The 21,489-nt window shown below is 48.8% G+C and overlaps 2 protein-coding genes across 5 annotated transcripts; one reads left to right on the top strand and one right to left on the bottom strand.

Moving 5' to 3' along the window:
- The first annotated feature begins 49 nt into the window (after positions 1 to 49).
- Positions 50 to 13,030, top strand: CLPSL1 (colipase like 1). Of its 2 annotated transcripts, none has more exons than XM_031012438.2 (3): positions 50 to 240; positions 6,048 to 6,170; positions 12,533 to 13,030. In XM_031012438.2, the coding sequence occupies exons 1-3, from the start codon at positions 142 to 144 to the stop codon at positions 12,578 to 12,580; spliced, it is 270 nt and encodes an 89-aa protein (XP_030868298.1). In that variant the 5' UTR covers positions 50 to 141; the 3' UTR covers positions 12,581 to 13,030. The 2 variants fall into 2 exon arrangements, with proteins under 2 accessions (XP_030868298.1, XP_004043930.1); XM_004043882.4 differs by lacking the exon at positions 12,533 to 13,030 and adding an exon at positions 6,917 to 7,200.
- Positions 13,031 to 14,025: 995 nt separating this feature from the next.
- On the bottom strand, positions 14,026 to 16,387 carry CLPS (colipase). Of its 3 annotated transcripts, XM_063707256.1 has the most exons (4): positions 16,248 to 16,366; positions 15,850 to 15,947; positions 14,772 to 14,894; positions 14,026 to 14,321 (listed from the first exon to the last, which is right to left on the bottom strand). In XM_063707256.1, exons 2-4 carry the CDS (start codon positions 15,889 to 15,891, stop codon positions 14,190 to 14,192), a joined length of 297 nt encoding a protein of 98 aa, XP_063563326.1. In that variant the 5' UTR covers positions 15,892 to 15,947; positions 16,248 to 16,366; the 3' UTR covers positions 14,026 to 14,189. The 3 variants fall into 3 exon arrangements, with proteins under 3 accessions (XP_063563326.1, XP_004043931.1, XP_063563327.1); XM_004043883.3 differs by lacking the exon at positions 15,850 to 15,947 and having other exon boundaries at positions 16,248 to 16,387; XM_063707257.1 differs by lacking the exons at positions 14,772 to 14,894; positions 15,850 to 15,947 and having other exon boundaries at positions 16,248 to 16,387.
- Between the last annotated feature and the right edge of the window lie 5,102 nt (positions 16,388 to 21,489).

Below are 21,489 nucleotides of genomic sequence, written 5' to 3' on the forward strand. Positions count from 1 at the left end.
GAGTTTTGTGCAGGATGGGAAAATTCTGACGGGGTTGGGTGCTGGTTTTACATGGTGTTCCCACAGCTGGGAGGACACCCACATGGTCGGCGTGCAGGATATTTCGCTGGACCCTAGAAAAGCCACCACGACCTGTGGGCCATGATGCTACCCCAATGGCTGCTGCTGCTGTTCCTTCTCTTCTCCTTTCTCTTCCTCCTCACCAGGGGCTCACTTTCTCCAACAAAATACAACCTTTTGGTAAGAAAGCTGGAGAGTGCAGTCACCTCCCCCTCCACTGTCCTAAGTCCTGTACTATTTGGGGAGGTGAGTGGGCATGGGGGCTAGTGTGGGAGAAGGCCAGAAGTGGGGGCAGCAGGGAGTGCTGGGTGGAAGATGTCTCGGAGGAAAGAGAGAACAACCTGGTCCTGGAAGCTGTGCCAGGGCAGTGCCAGGTGCTGCTGCCACAGAGGTGAATGTGAGAGAGCCCCCCTGCCCATGCGCACATGTGGTAAGGGAGACAGACATTCACTCATGCAACACATTTTTATTGAGCACCTACTATATGTAAATTATTTTTCTATATTTAGTGATAGGGCTGTGAGCAAGAAAGATAAAAATCCTTGCCCTTGTAGAGCTGTCACTCTAGTGTGTGAGGCAAAGAAGTAAAACATTACAATAGATGCTATTAATCATAGCATCTATCTCAGATGATAAGCAAGGAAAGGGAAAATAAGAATCGAGCTGTGGGAGTGGTGGTGTGAGAAGGGTTTGCAGGTTTTTTTTTTCTTTTTCTTTTTCTTTTTGTTTGGGACAGAGTCTTGCTTTGTCACCCAGGCTGGAGTGCAGTGGGGCAATCTCGGCTCACTGCAACCTTAGCCTCCTGAGTTCAAGCGATTCCCCTGCCTCAGCCTCCCAAGTAGCTGAGATTACAGGCACCCACTGCCCCGCCCAGCTAATTTTTTTTTTTTCTGTATTTTTAGTAGAGACAGGGTTTCACCGTATTGGTTAGGCTGGTCTTGAACTCCTGACCTCAAGCAATCCACCCGCCTTGGCCTCCCAAAGTGCTAGGATTACAGGCGTAAGCCACTGCACCCGGCCAGGGTTTGCAGTTTTAAATGGGGTGCTCAGGGAAGAGTTTACTAAGAATGTGAAATTTTAGCAAAGACCTAAAGGGAGGGAAGTCCTTCCTAACCCTAACGGGCAAAGCAGGCAGGTCTCTGGGAGAAGAGCATTCAAGGTGGAGGGAACAGCCAGGGCAAAGGTCCGGGGGTGGAAATGTGCTGGCATATTTAAGGAATAGCAAAGAGGAGTAAGAGAGAGTGGAAATCATGGGAGATGAGCTCTGAGAGATAAATGGAACACAGTTACAATATTCTCATTTATTCAACAGTTATGCATTCAGCACCTGCAATGTGTAAGGACTTTAGTCCAAGGGGGCTAAGAAATATAGCAGTGAACATGAGAGCAGAAGATCCACGTCCCAGAGCTGAGGTTGCTAGCAGGGGGAAATTATTTTTAAACATATAAATAAGATGATTTCAGAGAGTCATAAGTGTTGTGAACAAAGTACAACCAGGTGATGGGGACTGCTCTGCTGGTGTCCAGGAAGTCTTCAGCCTGAGGCAGGAGGGGGAGGCAGCCAGGCAAAGAGTGCAGGACAGGGTGCTCTGGGCAGAGGGCCAGCGAGCACAAATGCTCTGGGGCCAGGCCAGGTGTGGATTCAGAGCCCCAGTGATGGCTTTCAATCCAGAGAATGGCATTGTGGGAATTATCTTTTAAAAAGACTCCTCTAGCTATTCTGGGAAGAACTGACTTGAGGAGGTTGGGGAGGTGGAAGTGAGAGTGGGGATGGTGAGGGGGTACCTGGGGGAGGTCACTGGCAAGGATGGAAGCAGGGAGGCCGGGAGGTGGCTATAGCCAATCCTCCTTTCCTGCCTTATTTTCTTTATAGCACATAATCATACATACTAGGATTATACATATATAATATAAATATTACTTATTGTTATGTATATAACATATATGGTAAAAATCACACCTTACTAGGTGCTCAGATCTTGAGTTTACATGGAAATCAATGGATTTGAACCTATGTGGACCCCCTCATCACTACCATCAGAACAAGATATAGGACATTTTCATTACCCCAAAAGGCTCACTCTTACTCTCCTAGTCAATAGCACCAAAGGCAACTGTCTCCTGACTTCCATTATTATAGATTAGTTTTGAACTTTGTATGATGAAATCACACAGTACGTACTTTTAAAAAAAAATTTGGGCCAGGCACAGTGGCTCACGCCTGTAATCCTAACACTTTGGAAGGCCGAGGCAAGTGGATCACCTGACGTCGAGTTCGAGAACAGCCTGACCAACATGGTGAAAGCCCATCTCTACTAAAAATACAAAATTAGCTGGGCGTGGTGGCACATGCCTATAATCCCAGCTACTTGGGAGGCTGAGGCAGGAGAATTGCTTGAACCCGGGAGGCAGAGGTTGAACTAAGCCAAGAAAGTGACATTGCACTCCAGCCTGGGCAGTAGAGTGAGACTTTGTCTCAAAAAAAAAAGGGGGGCTGGGCGCGGTGGCTCATGCCTGTAATCCCAGCACTTTGGGAGGCCGAGGCAGGCAGATCACGAGGTCAGGAGATCAAGACCATCCTGGCTAACACAGTGAAACCCTGTCTCTACTAAAAATACAAAAAAAATTAGCTGTGCGTGGTGGCAGGTGCCTGTAATCCCAGCTACTCAGGAGGCTGAGGCAGGAGAATGGCGTGAACCCGGGAGGCACAGCTTGCAGTGAGCCGAGATCGCGCCACTGCATTCCAGCCTGGGCGACGGCGAGACTCTATCTCCAAAAAAAAAAAAAAAAAAAAAAAAAAATCTGACTTATTTTGCTCAACGTTTTTTCTGTGACACCATATCATTTCACTTATGTATCTCTTCCCTGTCTTCCCTCTCTAGAGCTGTGCGTGTCCAATAGTGCAGTTACTAGTGTGAACCCAAAATATCTGAGACAGGTCTCAGTCAATTTAGAAAGTTTATTTTGCCAAGATTAGGGACACACCCGTGATACAGCCTCAGGTGGCTGGGGTGCACCTTGCTTTTTTTTTGTTTTTTGTTTTTTGGGGTATAGCTTGCTTTTATACACATTGGGGAGACATAATATGTCAATCAGTACCTGTAAGATTTACATTCGTTCGATCTGAAACGGTGGGACAACTTGAAGTGGGGGGCATGACTTCTGTTCCAGGTCATAGGTAGATTTAAACAAATTCTGATTGGCAGTTGGTTGAACAGCTATTATCAGCAGAAGGGAATGTCTGGGTTAAGATAAGGGGTTGTGGAGAGCAAGGTTTTATCATGCAGATGAAGCCTCCAGTAATAGGCTTCATAGAAAATAGATTGTACATGTTTCTGATCAGACTTAAGGTCTTTGTTAATGTTAATGCTGGAGGGGTATTAATGAGGCATGTCCAACCCCCACTTCCCGTCATGGCCTGAACCAGTCTTTCAGGTTAAATTTTAGAGTGCCCTGGCCAAGGAAGGAGTCCACTGAGATGGCTGTGGATTGGTGGTGGTGGGAGGCTTCAAATTTTATTTTTGGTTTACACTAGCCACATATAGTTACTTAGATTTACATTGATTAAAATTCAACAAATTTAAAATTCAAGCCAGGTGTGGTGGTTCATGGCTGTAATCCCAACATTTTGGGAGGCCAAGGTGGGAGGATTGTTTGAGCCCAGGGGTTCGAGACCAACCTGGGCAACAAAGCGAGACTCCTGTCTCTTACTGGTGGAAGGTATCTGAGTTATTGGCAATGAATCTGTATGCATTTACAGCAACCTCAATTCTTGCCTCCTCAGAAGAAAGAATTCGACCGAGGGGCATAAGGCAGAAAAAGAGACTGAGGCAGGTTTCAGAGCAGGAGTGGAAGTTTATTAAAAAGCTTTAGAGCAGGAAAGAATGGAAAGTACACTTGGAAGAGTCCCAAGTGGGCAACTTGAAGGGCAAGTGCAGTGTTTAACCTTGGTCCTAGCCATTTACAGTCTTGCCTGCCTCCAGTGTCGTGTGCCTCTCTCCCCGGATTCTTCCCTTAGGGTGAGCTGACCACATGCGCAGTGTCCTCCTTACCCTCGGGAAGTGAGCACATGCAGGGTGTTTAGGAAGTTGTACGCATGCCCATCTGAGGCTTTCTTCCCTTTTCCTGTGGAGTGTGCCCCTGGAAATTCTTTTTTTTTTTTTTTTGAGACGGAGTCTCGCTCTGTCACCCAGGCTGGAGTGCAGTGGTGCGATCTCAGCTCACTGCAAGCTCCACCTCCCGGGTTCACGACATTCTCCTGCCTCAGCCTCCCGAGTAGCTGGGACTACAGGCGACCGCCACCACGCCCAGCTAATTTTTTGTATTTTTAGTAGAGACGGGGTTTCACCGTGTTAGCCAGGATGGTCTCGATCTCCTGACCTCGTGATCTGCCCGCCTTGGCCTCCCAAAGTGCTAGGATTACAGGCATGAGCCACTATGCCTGTCCCTGTCCCCGGAAATTCATACTCCTCCATTTTTTCTCTTAATGTGCATTCCCTGGGCTCACTCACCCAACACCTGAGATTTTATTGGAAGCCCTTTTTGCTTCTCTCTGGCCCCTGCTTTCAATGGACACTTTAATGTTAACAGCTGTGGACCATTAGGAGCCTGTCTCACCCTGGAGCCTAGCTGCCAAATTATCATTTTTAGAGACGCAATGTGATAACTGTTGAACCATCACCTGACATTCCTGGTGGGTGGGGGAGAGCCCTCTCCTACCCCACTCATGCCTGTCTGACTACCTGTAACATCTCTACAAAAAATAAAAAAATTAGCTGGGCATGGTGGTGTGTGCCTGTGGTCCCAGCTACACGGGAGGCTGAGCCAGGAGGATTGCTTGAACCTAGAGGTTGAGGCTACAGTGAGCCATGATTGCAGCACTGCACTCCAGCCTGGGTGACAGAGTGAGACCTTGTCAAAAAAAAAAAAAAAAAAAAAAAGGAAAGGAAAGAAAGAGGGCTGGGCGCGGTGGCTCATGCCTGTAATCCCAGCACTTTGGGAGGCCGAGGCGGGTGGATCACCTGAGGTCAGAAGTTCGAGACCAGCCTGGCCAACATGGTGAAACCCCGTCTCTACTAAAAATACAAAAATTAGCTAGGCATGGTGGCGCACGGCTGTAATCGCAGCTACTCGGGAGAATTGCTTGAACCCAGGAGGTGGATGTTGCAGTGAGCCGAAATCACGTCACTGCATACCAGCCTGCGCGATGGACGCAAGACTCCATCTCAAAAAAAAAAAAAAAAAAAAAAAAGAAGAAAAGAAAATTTAAATTCAGCTCCTCAGTTGCACTACCACATTTCAAGTGCTCAGTAGTGGCTAGTGACTATTGGACTGAGCAGAAAAAGCACATTTTCGTCACTGCAGAAGCTCTGTTGGACAGTGCTGCTCTGGAATGTCAGCTGCAGGTGGACAGGGATTTCTGTTTTTGTTGTTCCCAGCTGTATTCCCAGTGCCTGGAACAGTGCCTGGCACACAGTAGGTGCTCAGTATTTGCCTGTTGAATGACTATTGAAATTGTCAGAGATGATGGGTGGCTGTGATCAATAATGTTAATTACTGTCCTAAGCCCCAGTGCTGGGTGGAGGTCATTGATGTGTGTAGGGGGAGGGGCGGTGGGAATGCATGTAGGTGACCATCAGGCACAGGTGAAAGGGTGAGTATGAGTTTTGGGGCGAGAAGGCTCTGCAGCAGAATGAAGTGCAAGAGAGAGACAGGAAAGTCTAGACCACCCTGGTGTGTATGAGAAGCAGCCTATGTTGAGGGCACCAAGAGCAAACCTTTTAAAAACTGTTCAGTCTCCTCCAGGCATCCACCGTCTGCACAGACTTACCCCGGCCCCCACGTAGAGACCACCCTGCCTGGCAGGAGCCAGAGGTGATGGTGGGAGCAGAGTCTGGGGAGGAGCCCGTAGGGAGAAAGCCCCAGGCGGGGCGGCGAGGGCGGAAGGCGGGCGGTGGAGCCTGGCGGTGCCGTGTCCCTCCCTGCAGGAGCTCAAGGAGTCTTGCATCCGGAACCAGGACTGCGAGACTGGGTGCTGCCAACGTGCTCCAGACAATTGCGAGTCGCACTGCGCGGAGAAGGGGTCCGAGGGCAGTCTGTGTCAAACGCAGGTGGGTATCGGCGCCCGGGGGGAGCCAGAGGGGATCCAGGGGAAGTGGGAGCCAGGGCGGGCCCAGATTCCTGGGGAGGAAAGAAGGGTAGGTGGGCGGAAATGCCCCGGAGCCTGGAATTCACCCGTGGGACTGCACCTCCAAGCCTTCTGGGGGAGCCTGTGGACGGAACCAATATGGTAGCCCACTCTAGGGTCTTGGAATCCTGGATTGGGGCGGGAAGGCGATGTTTCACTTTCTAATGTGGGTTCACATTCTCCAGGGGTCTTCTCAGCAAATTCCGAAAGTAGTACAGTAAATGGGCACAGCTAGGTCCAGCCTCTGCCCCAGAGCCCCGTCTTCATCCAGCTCAGGAGTTCTGCTGTGGCCCCGGGTGTTCCTGGTGGAGGATGGGTAGAGGCAGCCTCTGAGCTGGGTGTGTAGGGGAGGGAGTTGATTTGCCCATGGAAGGATTTAAAGACAAGACATAGAGGTCCTGTGATGGTGTGTCCATGGACTTAGGACAGGCAGATGGGTCAGTGACAGGCAGGGTTACAAGGTCCGGAGCTGGGAGGACACTGAACAATCCAGGAGCCAGCCTGGAGAAGGCAGCCAGAGGTGCCACTCTGAGCAGCTGGCAAGCTATCATTTATCCCTGGCTCCTGGCTGTGGGCAAGCACGTGGGCCCTGGAGCTGGGCTGGGCTGGGCTTAGGGCCTCAGGGAAGAGCTGCCACCAAGGTCGAGGTCAAACTCCTGTCTTTCCCAGGTGTTCTTTGGCCAATATAGAGCATGTCCCTGCCTGCGGAACCTGACTTGTATATATTCGAAGAATGAGAAATGGCTTAGCATCGCCTATGGCCGTTGTCAGAAAATTGGAAGGCAGAAGTTGGCTAAGAAAATGTTCTTCTAGTGCTCCCTCCTTCTTGCTGCCTCCTCCTCCTCCACCTGCTCTCCTCCCTACCCAGAGCTCTGTGTTCACCCTGTTCCCCAGAGCCTCCACCATGAGTGGAGGGAAGGGGGTAGTGATTGAAATAAAGAGCTTTTTCAATGTTTGCTGCCCACAGAGTTGGGGCCTGGGTGGGCTGGGCTGGGTGGGCATGGTACAGGTTTCTGGGGGGTGGGGAGGTGATATGAGGGAGGAAGCAGGAAGGGACACTGTTGGACTTGGGGTCTTTCCCCAGTTGGGGCGTGAATGAAAGTCCCCCAGAAGAGACCAAAGCTCCCTCCCCACCCCAACCCCTTTCTGCCTTCAGCCCACTCTGTAATCTACCCCCTGGAAGCCCAGTTTACACCTGATATTCCAGTTCCACGACCTTAAATTTCAGAAATGTGAAAGAAGGTACACAAAATATCCATGTGTATAAAGAATTGAGGATGTTTATTGAGCACTTACTAGATGTTAGGGGCAGCTCTAGCTGCCTTACGCACATGATCTCATTTAATCCTACAACAAACCTGTGGGGTCTCTCCTGTTATCACCTCTGTTTTACAGGTAGGGAAACGGGTTGAGCAACTTGTTCAAGGTCACACAGTTGGAAAGTGCTGAATCTGAATCTTCTGGGAGGCAAGAGAAAAGAGGGACAAGAAAAGAAGAAAGGAAGGAAGGAGAGCCTAGGAAAGAGTGAGAAAGAAAGACTGGAGCAGAGACTGCGGTGTGGGGTTGGAGAGAGAATGAGTCAAGTGGAGTTTTAGGAAGTCTCAGTGTGTGGTGAGGCTTTTGGAGTTAGATGCTAGCTCGCTTGTCTGTGAGTAGTGCCTGTTATATTCAGGTTACATTTTGGAGTTAATTATTTCAGATTTTGGACCTAAGCTTCCACATTCAGCCACCAGAACTGAGCCAAACATGCCCTCCAGGATGTTGGGCTTAGGATGCAAGGGCTGGAGAGTTTGGAGGTAAACTATGGTTGTACTTAGAACACCCCCTTGTAAGTCACAGCAAAATGATGTGAACTATACCTTGGTAGAATATGCTGCCCTGTACTGAATGTATCAGACAGATAACCAGACTTCCATTGTGTTATGTGAGCTCTCCCCATTCAGAGAAAACCTATGAAATGACCACGAAAGGAGAGGTGGCAGGCTGGAAACCCAGTGATACCCAATGTCTAAGAAGTTCCCAAGGATACCCAATGTCAAGAAGTTAGAAGGGGAAGGGGAGAATACAGAGCCCAGAAATAAACCCAAGCCTGTACAGTCAATTAAGTTTCAACAAGGGCACAAAGAAAACACCTTGGGGAAAGGATAGTCTTTTCAATAAATGGTGTTGGGAAAACTGGATATTCACATGCCAAAGAATGGAATTGGACCCTTATAGCACACACAAAAATAAACTCAAAATGGATTAAAGACCTAAATATAAGACCTGAAACTGTAAAACTCCTAGAAGAAAATATAGGGGAACTATTACACGACATTGGTCTTGACAATGATTTTTTGGATAAGACACCAAAAGCACAGGCAACAATAGCAAAAATAAACAAATGGGACTACATGCTGAAAAGCTCTGGACCGAGCACAGTGGCTCATGCCTGTAATCCCAGCACTGTGGGAGGCTGAGGTGGGTGGATCATCTGAGGTCAGGAGTTCAAGACAAGCCTGGCCAACATGGTGAAACCCCATCTGTGCTAAAAATACAAAAATTAGCCGGGTGTGGTGGTGCATGCCTGTAGTCCCAGCTACTCAGGGGGCTGAGGTAGGAGAATCGCTTGAACCTGGGAGGTGGAGGTTGCAGTGAGCCGAGATCGTACCACTGCACTCCAGCCTGGGCAACAGAGCAAGACCCTGTCTCAAAAAAAAAAATTAATTTGAGGAAATTTTATGGTTTGATTTTGTTTTGTTTGAGACAGGGTCTCACTCTGTCACCCAGGCTACAGTGCAGTGGCTCCATCTCAGCTCACTGCAGCCTCATCCTTCTGGGCTCAAGTGATTTTCCCATCTCAGCCTCCTGAGTAACTGGGACCACAGGTGTGCGCTACCACGCCTAACTAATTTTTAAGATTTTTGTAGAGATGGGGAGGGGGAGATCTCACCATGTTGCCCAGGCTGGTCTCAAACTCCTGGCCTCAAGCAATCCTGCCTCCGCCTCTCAAAGTGCTGGGATTACAGGCATGAGCCACTGTGCCCGGCTGAAATTTCACTTTTTTCCAATATTGAATATTTTCATCCAGGAATATAAAATGCTTTAAAACAAAGTTGTTAATTTTTTTAATAAACATTTTTAGCCTCATATGGAAAAAAAAACAAAAAAGAAAGGGAGTTGGGGAAGATACGTTGCTGACATGATTAAACTGGTTCCAAGTGTTGGGGGAGGAAAACTTATCCTCTATCCTCTTAGGTTCAGTATTTGAAGGCCTGAGAATTAAACTGATAAAAGAGAAACGACCTATTTTTATTCAGAATGTAGGGAAGTTCATGGAAGAGTGTGACTCTAGAAGGAAGTTAGAATTTGGGGGTTATATACCATCTCAATAGAAGGGGAGGAGGAGAAAGGACACTTATAGGAAAGTAATTTTTAGGAAAGATGAATGGGCCCTTAGGAGAAAAGATGGGAGCTATTATAGTTTCGTGACCTGACTGTTTAGGTGTGGTGCCAACTATTCTCCCCTCCAACAATGAGTCAATTTTCCCTGGTTTTGAGAAACTCCTGGGAGGGGGATTTATGACAATGGAGCTCTTTTGCAGGGCTCTGCATTTAGGCAGACAAAGGAGTTCAGAAAAGAGCCTATTCTCATCCAGCCTGGGCAGCATTGCGAAACCCCGTGTCTAAAAACAAACAACAACAGCAACATAGCCAGGTGGTGGCACGCATATGTAGTCCTAGCTACTTAGGAGGCTGAGGCAGGAGGATCACTTGAGCACCAGGAGGTTGAGGCTTCAGTGAGCCATGGTCGCACCACTGCATTCCAGCCTGGGCGACAGAGCAAGACTCTGTCTCAAAAAGAAAGAAAGAAAGAAAGAAAAAGGCCCATTTTCAAATGCCTTCTGCTCAAAATAATTTTTATGCTTCAGCGGCATTTTCTAGACCCCTTCACAAGCCATGGAGATTCCGCCGCCCTATGGGAAAAGTGGTCATTGGTAGAGGCTGCCGTTGTCAGAATCCAGAGAGATTTGTAGGGAATAAAGTACAGATGCTCCTTGACTTACGATGGGGCTACATCCTGATTAACACATTGTTTAAGTTGAAAATATCGTAAGTTGAAAATACGTTTAACAGGCCGGGCGCGGGGGCTCACGCCTGTAATCCTAGCACTTTGGGAGGCTGAAGCAGGCGGATCACAAGGTCAGGAGTTCGAGACCAGCCTGACCAACATGGTGAAACCCCGTCTCTACCAAAAATACAAAAATTAGCTGGGCGTGGTGGGCACGCCTGTAATCCCAGCTACTCGGGAGGCTGAGGCAGGAGAATCACTTGAACCCGGGAGGTGGAGGTTGCAGCGAGCCGAGATCGTGCCATTGCATTCCAGCCTGGGTGACAGAGTTAGACTCTGTCTCCAAAAAAAAAAAAAAAAAAAAAGAAAGAAAAAGAAAAAGAAAATACATTTAATGGGCAGGTGTGGTGGCTTGTGCCTGTAATCCCAGCACTTTAGGAGGTTGAGGTGGGCGGATTGCTTGAGCCTAGGAGTTTAAGACCAGCGTGGGCATCATGGTGAAACCCCATCTCCACTAAAAATACAAAAATTAAGTCTGGGCATGGAGGCTCACACCTCTAATCCTAGCACTTTCGGAGGCCTAGGTGGGCAGATTGTCTGAGCTCAGGAGTTCGCAACCAGCCTGGGCAACATGGTGAAACCCCATCTCTACTAAAAATACAAATAAATAAATAAATAAATTAGCTGGATGTGGTGACATGTGCCTGTAGTCCCAGCTACTCGGGAGGCTGAGGCAGGAGAATTGCTTGAACCTGGGAGGCAGAGGCTGCAGTGAGCCGAGATCACACTATTGCACTCCAGTCTGGGCAACAGAGACAGACTCCATCTTCCCCCTGCCGCAAAAATAAATAAATAAATAAATAAATTAGCCAGGCATGGTGGCACACGCCTATAGTTCTAGCACTTGGGGAACTGAGGTGGGAGGATCACTTGAGCCCAGGATGTCAAGGCTGTAGTGAGCCATGATCATGCCACTGCATTCCAGCCTGGGTCACAGAGTGAGACCCTGTCTCAAAAAAACAAAAAAAAAAGCATTTAATACACCTAACCTACTGAATATCATAGCTTAGCTTAGCCTACCTTAAATGTGCTCAATCAGAATGCTTACATTAGCTGGGCAAAATAACACAAAGCCTATTTTACAATAAAGTGTCGAATATCTCATGTAATTTATTGATGTTCTACTGAATGCATATTGCTTTTGCACCATCATAAAGTTGAAAAATTGTCAGTCAAACCATTGTAAGTGGGGACCATCTGGTTCCTTGAGCTGTGGTTAGACTGTGCCTCTGCTGTGTAGGCGTGTGATGCTGAAAAGCAGCAGAAATTGAGAGTCTACAGGAGCACTGGCCGTTGGAAATAAAATGCAAGCTACATAATGGTTGGGGTCTTGGTCACTTGCTTCTGCAGAGCCCAAAGCCCAACTCCCTACTCACTTTTGAAGACCAGGGACATTTTCCTTATGCCCCCCACAGTCCAAAACACGGTGCCAGGCACACTGTGGTCATTCAGTGAACACATGAAGAGGACATGAATGCAGATCTCCAGGACCGAATGTGGCACCAAGAAGCGTGACTCAGCCCTGCTCAGGGCCTGAGACCCCTCCTGGGTTAAGGTATTGAAAGCTCCTCTTGTTGAGCACATAATTCATATGTGGCAGACACCATTACCTGGTTTCCTAATAGCCATTGCCCCCTTCCCTGCCAACTGAAACCCAATATTGTTTGGGCATCAATGAACCTGGCCCCAGGAGAAGGATCTTATTCCCTTTGCTTTCCCAGCGTCCCTTGCAGCTAGAGGTAGTCAGATAACCTAGTTCTAGCCACTGAGATATGAAGAGAAGTCGGCCTTGAGGATTTGCGGAAAGATAAGAAGAGGGTATGGTCCAGGTGCCATGGTTCATGCCTGTAATCCCAGCACTTTGTGAGGCCGAGGCAGGTGGATCACCTGAGGTAAGGAGTTCAAGATCAGCCTGGTCAACATGGTGAAACCCTGTCTCTACTAAAAATGCAAAAAATCAGCCAGGCGTGGTGGCAGGCGCCTGTAGTCCCAGCTACTCGGGAGGCTGAAGCAGGAGAATTGCATGAACCCAGGAGGCAGAAGTTGCAGGGAGCCGAGATCGTGCCACTGCACTCTGGCTTGGGCAACAAGAGCAAAACTCTGTCTCAAAAAAAAAAAAAAAAAAAAAAAAGTATGCAAGAAGAAACTCTCTGCTCCTTCTCCCGCCTTCCCAGCTGCCAGCTACTCCATGCTTCCTGCCTTCGAATACGGTGAGAAAGTGAAGTCAGGAGCTGCTGCTAAGGCATGTGGCAACCTTGAAGAGAAGGTCAAGAGCTACCAGCCACCAAAAGAATGCCAGCACTTCCTGTGTCTTTGCTTTGGATTCATGAGAAGTATACGTCCTATTTGCTTCAGCCATAATTACTTGGGTTTTTCTGCTACTTACAGCTGAATGCAATCCTAACTCATAAGCCTGTGGTTACAGGAGGATTCATTGATCACAGAACTGCAAGATCCTGGGGCTGGGACGACATCAAAGTTTCATTCAGTTCACTGTCCCTCACTCTCTGTGGGAATCTCCTCTCTAGCATCTCCACCGAGGGGTCAGTGAGCTTCCACCTGCATACCTGGATGATGGGCACCTCAGTACTGCCTAAGATAACTCATGTTTGATGGCTCCAGGGGATATACAATTTTTATATTAAGGCAAAATTAAATTCCTTACAGTTTCCACCCATTTTTCTTAATGTGAATAATTGGGAAAGAAAAAGGAATCATAAGGCCGGACACGGTGGCTCATACCTGTAATCCCAGCACTTTGGGAGGCTGAGGTGGTGGATCACCTGGGGTCAGGAGTTTGAGACCAGCCTGGCCAACATGATGAAACCCCATCTCCACTAAAAACACAAAATTAGCCGAGCGTCATGGTAGGCGCCTATAATCCCAGCTACTAGGGGAGGCTGAGGCAGGAGAATCACTTGAACCTGGGAGGTGGAGGTTGCAGTGAGCCAAGAGATCACGCCACTGCACTCCAGTCTGGGCAACAGAGAGAGACTCTATTTCAAAAAAAAAAAAAAAAAAAAAAAAGGAATCATAGAAGCAGGGCAGTGGAGTTAGATGGTAGAGTGCCAACATTTTCTGATTATGTGACATTGGGCAAGCTCCTCTCTGAAACTTGGTCTCTATCTATAAAGTGGAGATGAGAAATTCTCCCTCCTGGGATCCTTGTGAGCATTTGCTGGCAGAGAGTAAGCTCATAGCAATTGAGAGTGGTCTGACCCCTTAACACATGAGTTGTGTCAGCTAGCTGTCATATTTGAGAATTGTGTCCAGAAAAGAGGTGAGAGCCCAGGACTCTGATGCCTCTGATGCAGGGTGACGAACATGGGCCATTAACACTCCTTACCCGCAAGTGTGTGTGTGTGTGTGTGTGTGTGTGTGTGTGCGCGCGCATGCACATGTGCCCGCTTGTCTCTTTGAGAACCGGAGGGACAAGGAGGGCATCCCAGGTAGGCGTGACTTCTCCCCAGAAATGGAGGGTTTCCCAGGCTGGCTGGGCCTCCTTCACAGCTTTGTCTTCAGTCTCCAATCTGTTTGGCCACAACCTCTTCAGCCCCAGACCCATCCCTTGTTCTTCTGACCTGCCTGAAGCCTGCCCTGGTGGACCAAAGGCCTGATGCAACTTCAGAGAAGATGCTGACTCAGAAAGAATATGCAGGAGACTGGGAAAGGTTTGCAGGAGGCCTTTAATTGTGAAGAGCGCAATCAGAAAACAGATATGCTGGTCAAGGAGGTGGCCAGCCCGGGAGATGCGCTGGAGCAGGGGAGAGATGCCCCTGCGCCTAGTGGCCTACAGCATTCTGGGCTAGGTGTGGGAGTGGGTGGGCAGCCTCACTGCTTGGAGCGTCCAGCGTCGTGGCAGATGCCAAAGTTGGTGTTGGTGATGGAGCCCACGATGGTCTTGTCTCCCTCACAGGTCAGGCCACGCTCACAGGGACACTTGTAGTAAATCCCATAGAGCGTCTGCAGAGACACAGCCAATGGAGTCAAGGCTATGGGGGGATACTTTGGACATCAATTGTCCCCTGCCTGATCTAGAGAACCAGTAGGCCAGCCTGTGTTTTCGGGGAGTGCCTCTCCCACCTGCCTCCCCAGGGGTGCCGTGGGCCCTGGAGACCCCAGTTCTGACCTCTGCTCTGGCTCATTTGCTCTTACTAGCTTGATCTCTCTGGGGATCTATTTACCCAGCCATGAAATGGGGATAACAAATTCCCACCCCCACCCATCTCACTGGTCACTCGGGAGGGTCAAGAGAGATGATGGGATGGGAAAGTGCTTTGACACCTGTCGACCTCCCTCTTGTCTCCTCAACATTCAGTGTCCAGGCTGACCCCCCTCCCTGATCCCACTCACAAGTGTTCAAGGCCCTCCTCCCCATTCTCCCCCACCCACGCCAAGTCCTCAGGCACCCACCTTGGCAGAGCACTCGCTGTTCTCGCTGGCCATGGATGTGCAGCGGGCCAGGCCCAGCGCACTCGAATGCTGGCAGCAATTGCTCTTACACTGGGCACTATTCATGCAGAGCTCACCGTTCTCCTGCCAGGAGCAGCCAGTCAGCCCAGGCCCCATTCCCTCAGGTCCCTTCTCCATTCAGACCTGTACCCACCACACACTACCACTAACAGTGTCTCCCCTGGTAGGGATGTGTGTGAAGGAGTCCATCCCCTGGGTCTGGTGGCCTCTGTGCCCCCCACCCATGTGAGAAGTGGGCATGCGGTGACAGAGAAGCAGCCCTGCACAGAGGGTCAGGACCCTTGGGTTCTAGTACCGGCTGTGCTACCAACCTCCTGTGTGACTCTGGGCAAGTCACTGCCTCCCAAGCCTCAGTGTTCCCATTTGGAATGTGCACACAAGGCCCCTAGACAAGTTCTCCAAACCACTCTGGGTCCCATGCCTCTTTAAGGAGGCCGTGAAGATTGCATCTCCCTGCAAGACTCCTTCCTCCCCCAACAGATCTGATCTATAATCTCCAAGGGTCCTGGACCTCCAAGTCCAGCCATGGCCCCAAGTTAAGAGAGTTCAGAACCTTTCAACCGCATGGACGTTCTGGAAGGGCTTTCCCAGCCAAGATCCATGGTGGAGAGGTGGTGTGGGGCAGTGGTGGGGCCCCAGCTGAACCACTTTCCAGCTATGTGACCTCAGGCAGGTTGCTCACCCTCTCTCTGTCTGAAGACAGGGCTGACTCTGAAAACACCTCCCTCAGTGGTTATTATGAGAACAGAATGAGTAAACATCTCCGAGGCATCTCCATAAGTCAGAAGCTGGAATGATTGGCACAAAGCATTTTCTCAGGATGGAAGCCCAGGGCTCTGGATTTTTACAAAGCTCCCTCGTAGGGCCAGGTAAGGTGGCTCATGCCTGTAATCCCAGCACTTTGGGAGGCCGAGGTGGGCGGATCACGAGGTCAGGAGTTTGAGACTAGCCTGGGCAACATGGTGAAACCCCGTTTCTACTAAAAATACAAAAAATAGCTGAGCGTTATGGCAGGCGCCTGTAATCCCAGCTTCTTGGGAGGCTGAGGCAGGAGAATCATTTGAACCCGGGAAGCAGAGATTGCAGTGAGCCGAGATTGTGCCACTATACTCCAGCCTGGTGACAGAGTAAGACTCCGTTTCAAAAAGAAAAAAAAGAAAAAAAAAAGGTCCTTCATAGCCAGGTTGAGCTGCTGCTCTGAGCATGCTCCAGTTGGAGCTGGAGAGGGGCTGATCAGCATTTCCTGTGGCCTCTGGGAAGAGGCATAGGACAGGACATGGAAGTAAACAGAGAGATGCAAGATGCCACTCCTCCCAGACCCTGCCAGTCCAGGTGGAGACATCAGAGGTCAAGGTCCAAGCTTAGGAAGTCTTCATCTGGGGACTCAGGAGGCGCCTCCCCTGAAGACCCTCTTACCAGGTTGATAATGATCCCCCGGGGGCCAGGAGCTGCATAGGCCACAGAGAGGGCGACAAGCAGGAGGATCAGGATCTTCTCCATGGCGAGTGGGACAGCTGGTGTGGGTGGCAGGAGACAGAGCCAGCTGTGGTGATGGGGCTATAAAAGGGGCCCTGACCTCACGAGACCCACCTGCATCCCACAGGGCTGGCCGTGGGCAGAGGCACAGCTGTGGCCAATCTGCTGTGGGGCGGTTCCTGATAAGGAAACTGGGTGAGTACCTGGTGGCCTTTTTCGTGTGTGTGTGTGTGTGTGTGTGTGTGTTGGTGATAATTGTGTTGCATCATGGTTAAGAGTATGGACTGTGTACAAGTTATTAGTGAGGCAAACTTACTATCTGTTCCAACTATTCTGCCTTTCATCTTATCTGTCAACTAAGGATAATTTAAAGAGTTGTGAGGGTTGAATTAATACACATTTATATGTGTTACATATATATAAACATTATTATATACAATTATAAGAATATATTTATATTGTATATTCCCATACGCCACATAAGCAGTGGGTAAGGATGGCTGCCCTTGTGTCTTGAGCTCCTGGGCAGTGCCTGGACGAATCCGAGGCAAGAGAGGCACCTATGGTGTGAGTGCCTGCTTACATTCTGTGTACTTGGGGCCTCTCTGCCTCACCATAGTCAGGCCTTGCCTTTGGCCCACCCAAGCCCAGGTGTCTAGCAGTGTCAGACTCCAGGGATGAGGATCCCAGCCTCCCACCCCTCAACCTTCCTTCAGTCTCCTCGGGGGATTCCAGGCCATGCCCAGATCCCTGAGGCTGACAGCTCTGCAACCCGCAGCAGGCCAGGGTGTGTGTGCTTTCACTGTGGCACCCTCCCCCTGCCCTCACACCAGGGGCTGCCTGCAGGCCTGACTCAAGGGCCCTTAGGAGGCCCTTCCTAAATGCCTCTCTCCCCTTTCCTTTCTACCTCACTTACTATCTGCAATTCCAGCATCGATACTCACCTCTTTAGTTAAGGTTTCCACTCACGCTGCCCCCTACCCAAGGCCATGTGCGCGCATGAGCAGTCGCTAGTCCTGGCTGAACATGAAGAGGTCTCATGAGCCTCAGATGGAGCAGGGGCCTCAGGAAGCTGGGAAGGGCACAGCTGCCTGAGTTTGCTCAGGCATGGGAACAGAGCAGCTTTTCCTGAAGGACTAGTCGTGGCAGCCAGAGGCCCCTGCTCTTCCCCTCTCCATCCCAGGAGGTAGAAGACAGCTCCACTGAGAGGCCCAGGCCTCAAGCACAGCTTTCAATTTAATTTAATTTAATTTTTTGAGACAAGGTCTCACTCTGTCACCTAGGCCGAAGTGCAGTTGTGCCATCTTGGCTCACTGCAGCCTCCACCTCCTGAGATAAAGCAATCCTCCCCCTAAGCCTCCCAGGTCTAAAACTCGTGGGCTCAAGCAATCTTCCCACCTCGGCCTCTTAAGGTGTTGGGATTACAGGTGTGAGCCACTGTGCCCAGCCTCAAGCACAGCTTTGATCCAGACCAAGCTGGCTTCAAAATTCAGCATTTACTAGAGCTACATGGCCTCAGACACATTATTGAAAGTGAAGCTCCCTGAACCTCACTTTCCTTATTTACCTTAGGGGGATAACGCCTCCTACTTCCTGAGGTCATGATTAAGACAATGCACGTGGAACACCTTCGGAAGTGCCTGGCACATGGCGGGTGCCCAGCCATGTAATATGACCCCCTTCCTCTCACCTTTACATCCCTGGGGTGTGGAATGTAGAGAAATAGCTGGAGGAACAACCAGGAGACTCTCAAAATGAGAAAAACCAATTTGGTTCCGGCGATGCAGAAATACCATTGATGAAAGAACACTATCCCCCCTCTCTTTTATAGAACTCAATGTTTGAAAGCACTTTTTCCTATGAGTTCACTCTGATCCTTCCTTCTCTTTTCTCTACCTGCTCCCCACCCCCAGGACCTCTGTGAGGTGAGCCACAGGGAAGGGAATCACTATTCCCTTCTCACAAGTCAAGATGGAGACGCGAAGGAATCAGAGGAGTGATTTCTCTCCATGAAGGGAGCTGTGAAAACCATCAGCCCTGTCCCTAGTTGGTTTCAGCCAAGCTTGCAGAGGAAAAAGGCTGGAGTTTTTTCCATTACAAATGAAGTGTAGCAAAGAGAACTTTGACACTGTATGTGCTTCTAAAAGGAAAGCAAAAATTAAGTACCTGTCAATGAAAAGAGTCAAACTCTGTACAATATTTGAATAGATTTATTCTGAGCCAAATATGAGCAACCATGGCCTGTGACACAGCCCTCAGGATGTAACCACTCAAGGGGTTCACCTTGCCCACTACCTAGATAGAGCCGATTCATCAAGACAGGGGAATTGCAGTGGAGCAAGAGTATTTCATGCAGAGCCGGCTGTGCAGGTGCAGGAGACTAGAGTTTTAGAGTTGTTGCTGCTGTTGAGACAGAGTTTCGCTCTTGTTGCCCAGGTTGGAGTGCAATGGCATGATCTTGGCTCACTGCAACCTCCGCCTCCTGGGTTCAAGTGATTCTCCTGCCTCAGCCTCTCGAGTAGCTGGGATTACAGGCATGTGCCACCATGCTCGGCTAATTTTGTATTTTTAGTAGATATGGGGTTTCACCATGTTGGTCAGGCTGGTCTCGAACTCCTGACCTCAAGTGATCCACCTGCCTCAGTCTCCCAAAGTGCTGGGATTACAGGCGTGAGCCACCATGCCCAGCAGGGAGCAGAGTTTTTGAAGATAACTTGGTGGGTGGGGGGAAGCCAGTGAGCCAGGGGTGATGACTGGTCAGAGATGAAATCATAGGGACTCAGAGCTGTCTTCATGCACCCAGTCAGTTACTGGGTGAGGGCCACAAGATCAGATGAGCCAGTTTATTGATCTGGGCGGGGCCAGCTGATCCATCAAGTGCAGGGTCAGCAAAATATCTCAAGCACTGATCTTAGGAGTAGTTTAGGGAGGATCAGGATCTTGTAGCCTCCAGCTGCGTGACTCCTAAACCATAATTTCTAATCTTGTGGCTAATGTTAGTCCTACAAAGGCAATCTAGTCCCCAGGCAAGAATGAAGTCAGCTTTGGGAAAGGGCTGTTACTGTCTTTGTTTAAACTATAAACTAAGTTTCTCCCAAAGTTAGTTCAGCTTACGCCTAGGAATGAACAAGGACAGCTTGGAGGTTAGAAGCAAGATGGAGTCAGTTAAGTTAGATCTCTTTCACTGTCTCAGTCATAATTTTGCAAAGGTGGTTTCAGAATGAGGAGAAAACAAAGAAAATCACCCTCTTTTGAGCACTCTGTAGCTTTTATGGCACCTCTACTTGACAAAGTTTATGTAAAATGGAAATAACATGGTCTTTGTGCACATTTACATTAAGGAAAAAGAGTCCTAAGGTTGACCTGCAAACTATAGAATTCCTAAGTCATTCTTTTCTCTATTTTTCTTTTCTGCCTGCTCTAAATCTTCCTTCCTTCCTTCCCTCCTTCCTTCCTTCCTTCCTCCCTCCCTTCCTTTCGATGGAGTCTCACTCTGTTGCCCAGCCTGGAGTGCAATGGCACAATCTCATCTCACTGCAACCTCTGCCTCCCGGGTTCAAGCCATTCTCCTGCCTCAGCCTCCTGAGTAGCTGGGATTATAGGTGCCCGCCACCACACCCGGCTAATTTTTTGTATTTTTAGTAGAGATGGGGTTTCACTATGTTGGCCAGTCTGGTCTGGAACTCCTGACCTCATGATCCGCCCGCTTTGGCCTCCCACAGTGCTGGGATTACAGGCGTGAGCCACCGCGCCCGGCAATCTGCTGTTATTTTTCTATTAAGAGAAAAACCACTGTTTAGATCCAACAAGTTCTTTTTGCAAGCCAGGTGAATTTGTATTTATTTCATGGCTAAAAGTTCTGAAGTAAAAGCTACAAGGGGTGTGTGTGTGTATTTAAAAGGCCTTTATAATTTCCATACTTTTATGTTTAATTGGCAATTAAATCTGTTTTAATTTCCCTCTAGAACACCAGATTTTCTCGGCGCACCTTATAATGTAAATTTTGCTGTTTGACTTTCACCTGAACTGTTTCCTTTAATATGCAAATTTAAGGCTATTTAGCTGTCAACTGCCTAGGGTTACGAAAGAGGTTATCAAGAATTTGATAACTCCTGAGGTCAGTTGTTTGAGACCTTCCTGGCCAACCTGGCGAAACCCCGTCTCTACTAAAAATAGAAAAATTAACTGAGGATGGTGGCAGGCACCTGTAATCCCAGCTACTCGGGAGGCTGAGGCAGAAGAATCGTTTCAATTTGGGAGGCAGAGGTTGCAGTGAGCCAAGATTGCACCACTGCACTCCGGCTTAGGTGACGGAGCAAGACTCCATCTCAAAAACAAACAAAAAGAATCTGAAAGATTAAAATAGGAAAAAAAAAAAGGTTTTTATAAATCTGTAAGATGTACTTCTATAGGCATGCCTGATATGTCTATGTATTTATGGGTGGTGTGCACAGTGTTTCACTACTGAAAATAAATAAAAGAGCTCTAAGTGGCTTAAGAAAATAAAAGCACTTGAACACTTTATCGGGAAAAAAGAAAAGACTAGTCAAATGCTGTTTCAAGTTTATGTAATGTAAGTAAAATCTTTAATAAATAAGCTAGCTTCAAAATTATTATTAATGTTGGGATTACAGGTGTGAGACACCACACCCAGCCACTTTTTTACTATTAAAAACAACCTGAGCCAGGTGCGGTGGCTCACGCCTGTAATCCCAACACTTTGGGAGGCCGAGGCGGGCAGATAACTTGAGGTCAGGAGTTTGAGACCAGCCTGACTAACATAATGAAACCCCGTCTCTACTAAAAATACAAAATTAGCCAGGCATGGTGGCACATGCCTGTAATCCCAGTTACTTGGGAGGCTGAGGCAGGAGAATCACTTGAACATGGGAGGCGGAGGTTGCAGTGAGCCAAGACTGTGCCATTGCACTCAAGCCTGGGCATCAAGAGCGAAACTTTGTCTCAAAAAAACAAAACAAAACAAAACAAAATTAAACAAAACAACCTTACTGGCCGGGCGCAGCTGTAATCCCAGCACTTTCGGAGGCCAAGGCGGGCGGATCACTAGGTCAGGAGTTCAAGACCAGCCTGGCCAACATAGTGAAACCCTGTCTGTATAAAAATACAAAAATTAGCTGAGTATGGTGGCTCACGGCTGTAGTCCCAGCTACTCGGGAGGCTG

This window comes from Gorilla gorilla, chromosome 5 (assembly GCF_029281585.2).
Source record: "Gorilla gorilla gorilla isolate KB3781 chromosome 5, NHGRI_mGorGor1-v2.1_pri, whole genome shotgun sequence".
Taxonomy (NCBI): Eukaryota; Metazoa; Chordata; class Mammalia; order Primates; family Hominidae; genus Gorilla; species Gorilla gorilla.

What these genes read in the sequence shown, in the direction of transcription:
- CLPSL1 (XM_004043882.4), top strand. Translation starts at nt 142, where the DNA reads ATGATGCTACCCCAATGGCTGCTGCTGCTGTTCCTTCTCTTCTCCTTT. An exon ending in CAACAAAATACAACCTTTTG is followed by an intron (nt 241 to 6,047) that starts GTAAGAAAGCTG and finishes CCCTCCCTGCAG; the next exon opens with GAGCTCAAGGAGTCTTGCAT. An exon ending in GCAGTCTGTGTCAAACGCAG is followed by an intron (nt 6,171 to 6,916) that starts GTGGGTATCGGC and finishes TGTCTTTCCCAG; the next exon opens with GTGTTCTTTGGCCAATATAG.
- CLPS (XM_004043883.3), bottom strand. Translation starts at nt 16,331, where the DNA reads ATGGAGAAGATCCTGATCCTCCTGCTTGTCGCCCTCTCTGTGGCCTAT. An exon ending in GGGGGATCATTATCAACCTG is followed by an intron (nt 14,895 to 16,247) that starts GTAAGAGGGTCT and finishes TGCTCCTGGCAG; the next exon opens with GAGAACGGTGAGCTCTGCAT. An exon ending in ACAGCGAGTGCTCTGCCAAG is followed by an intron (nt 14,322 to 14,771) that starts GTGGGTGCCTGA and finishes GTGTCTCTGCAG; the next exon opens with ACGCTCTATGGGATTTACTA.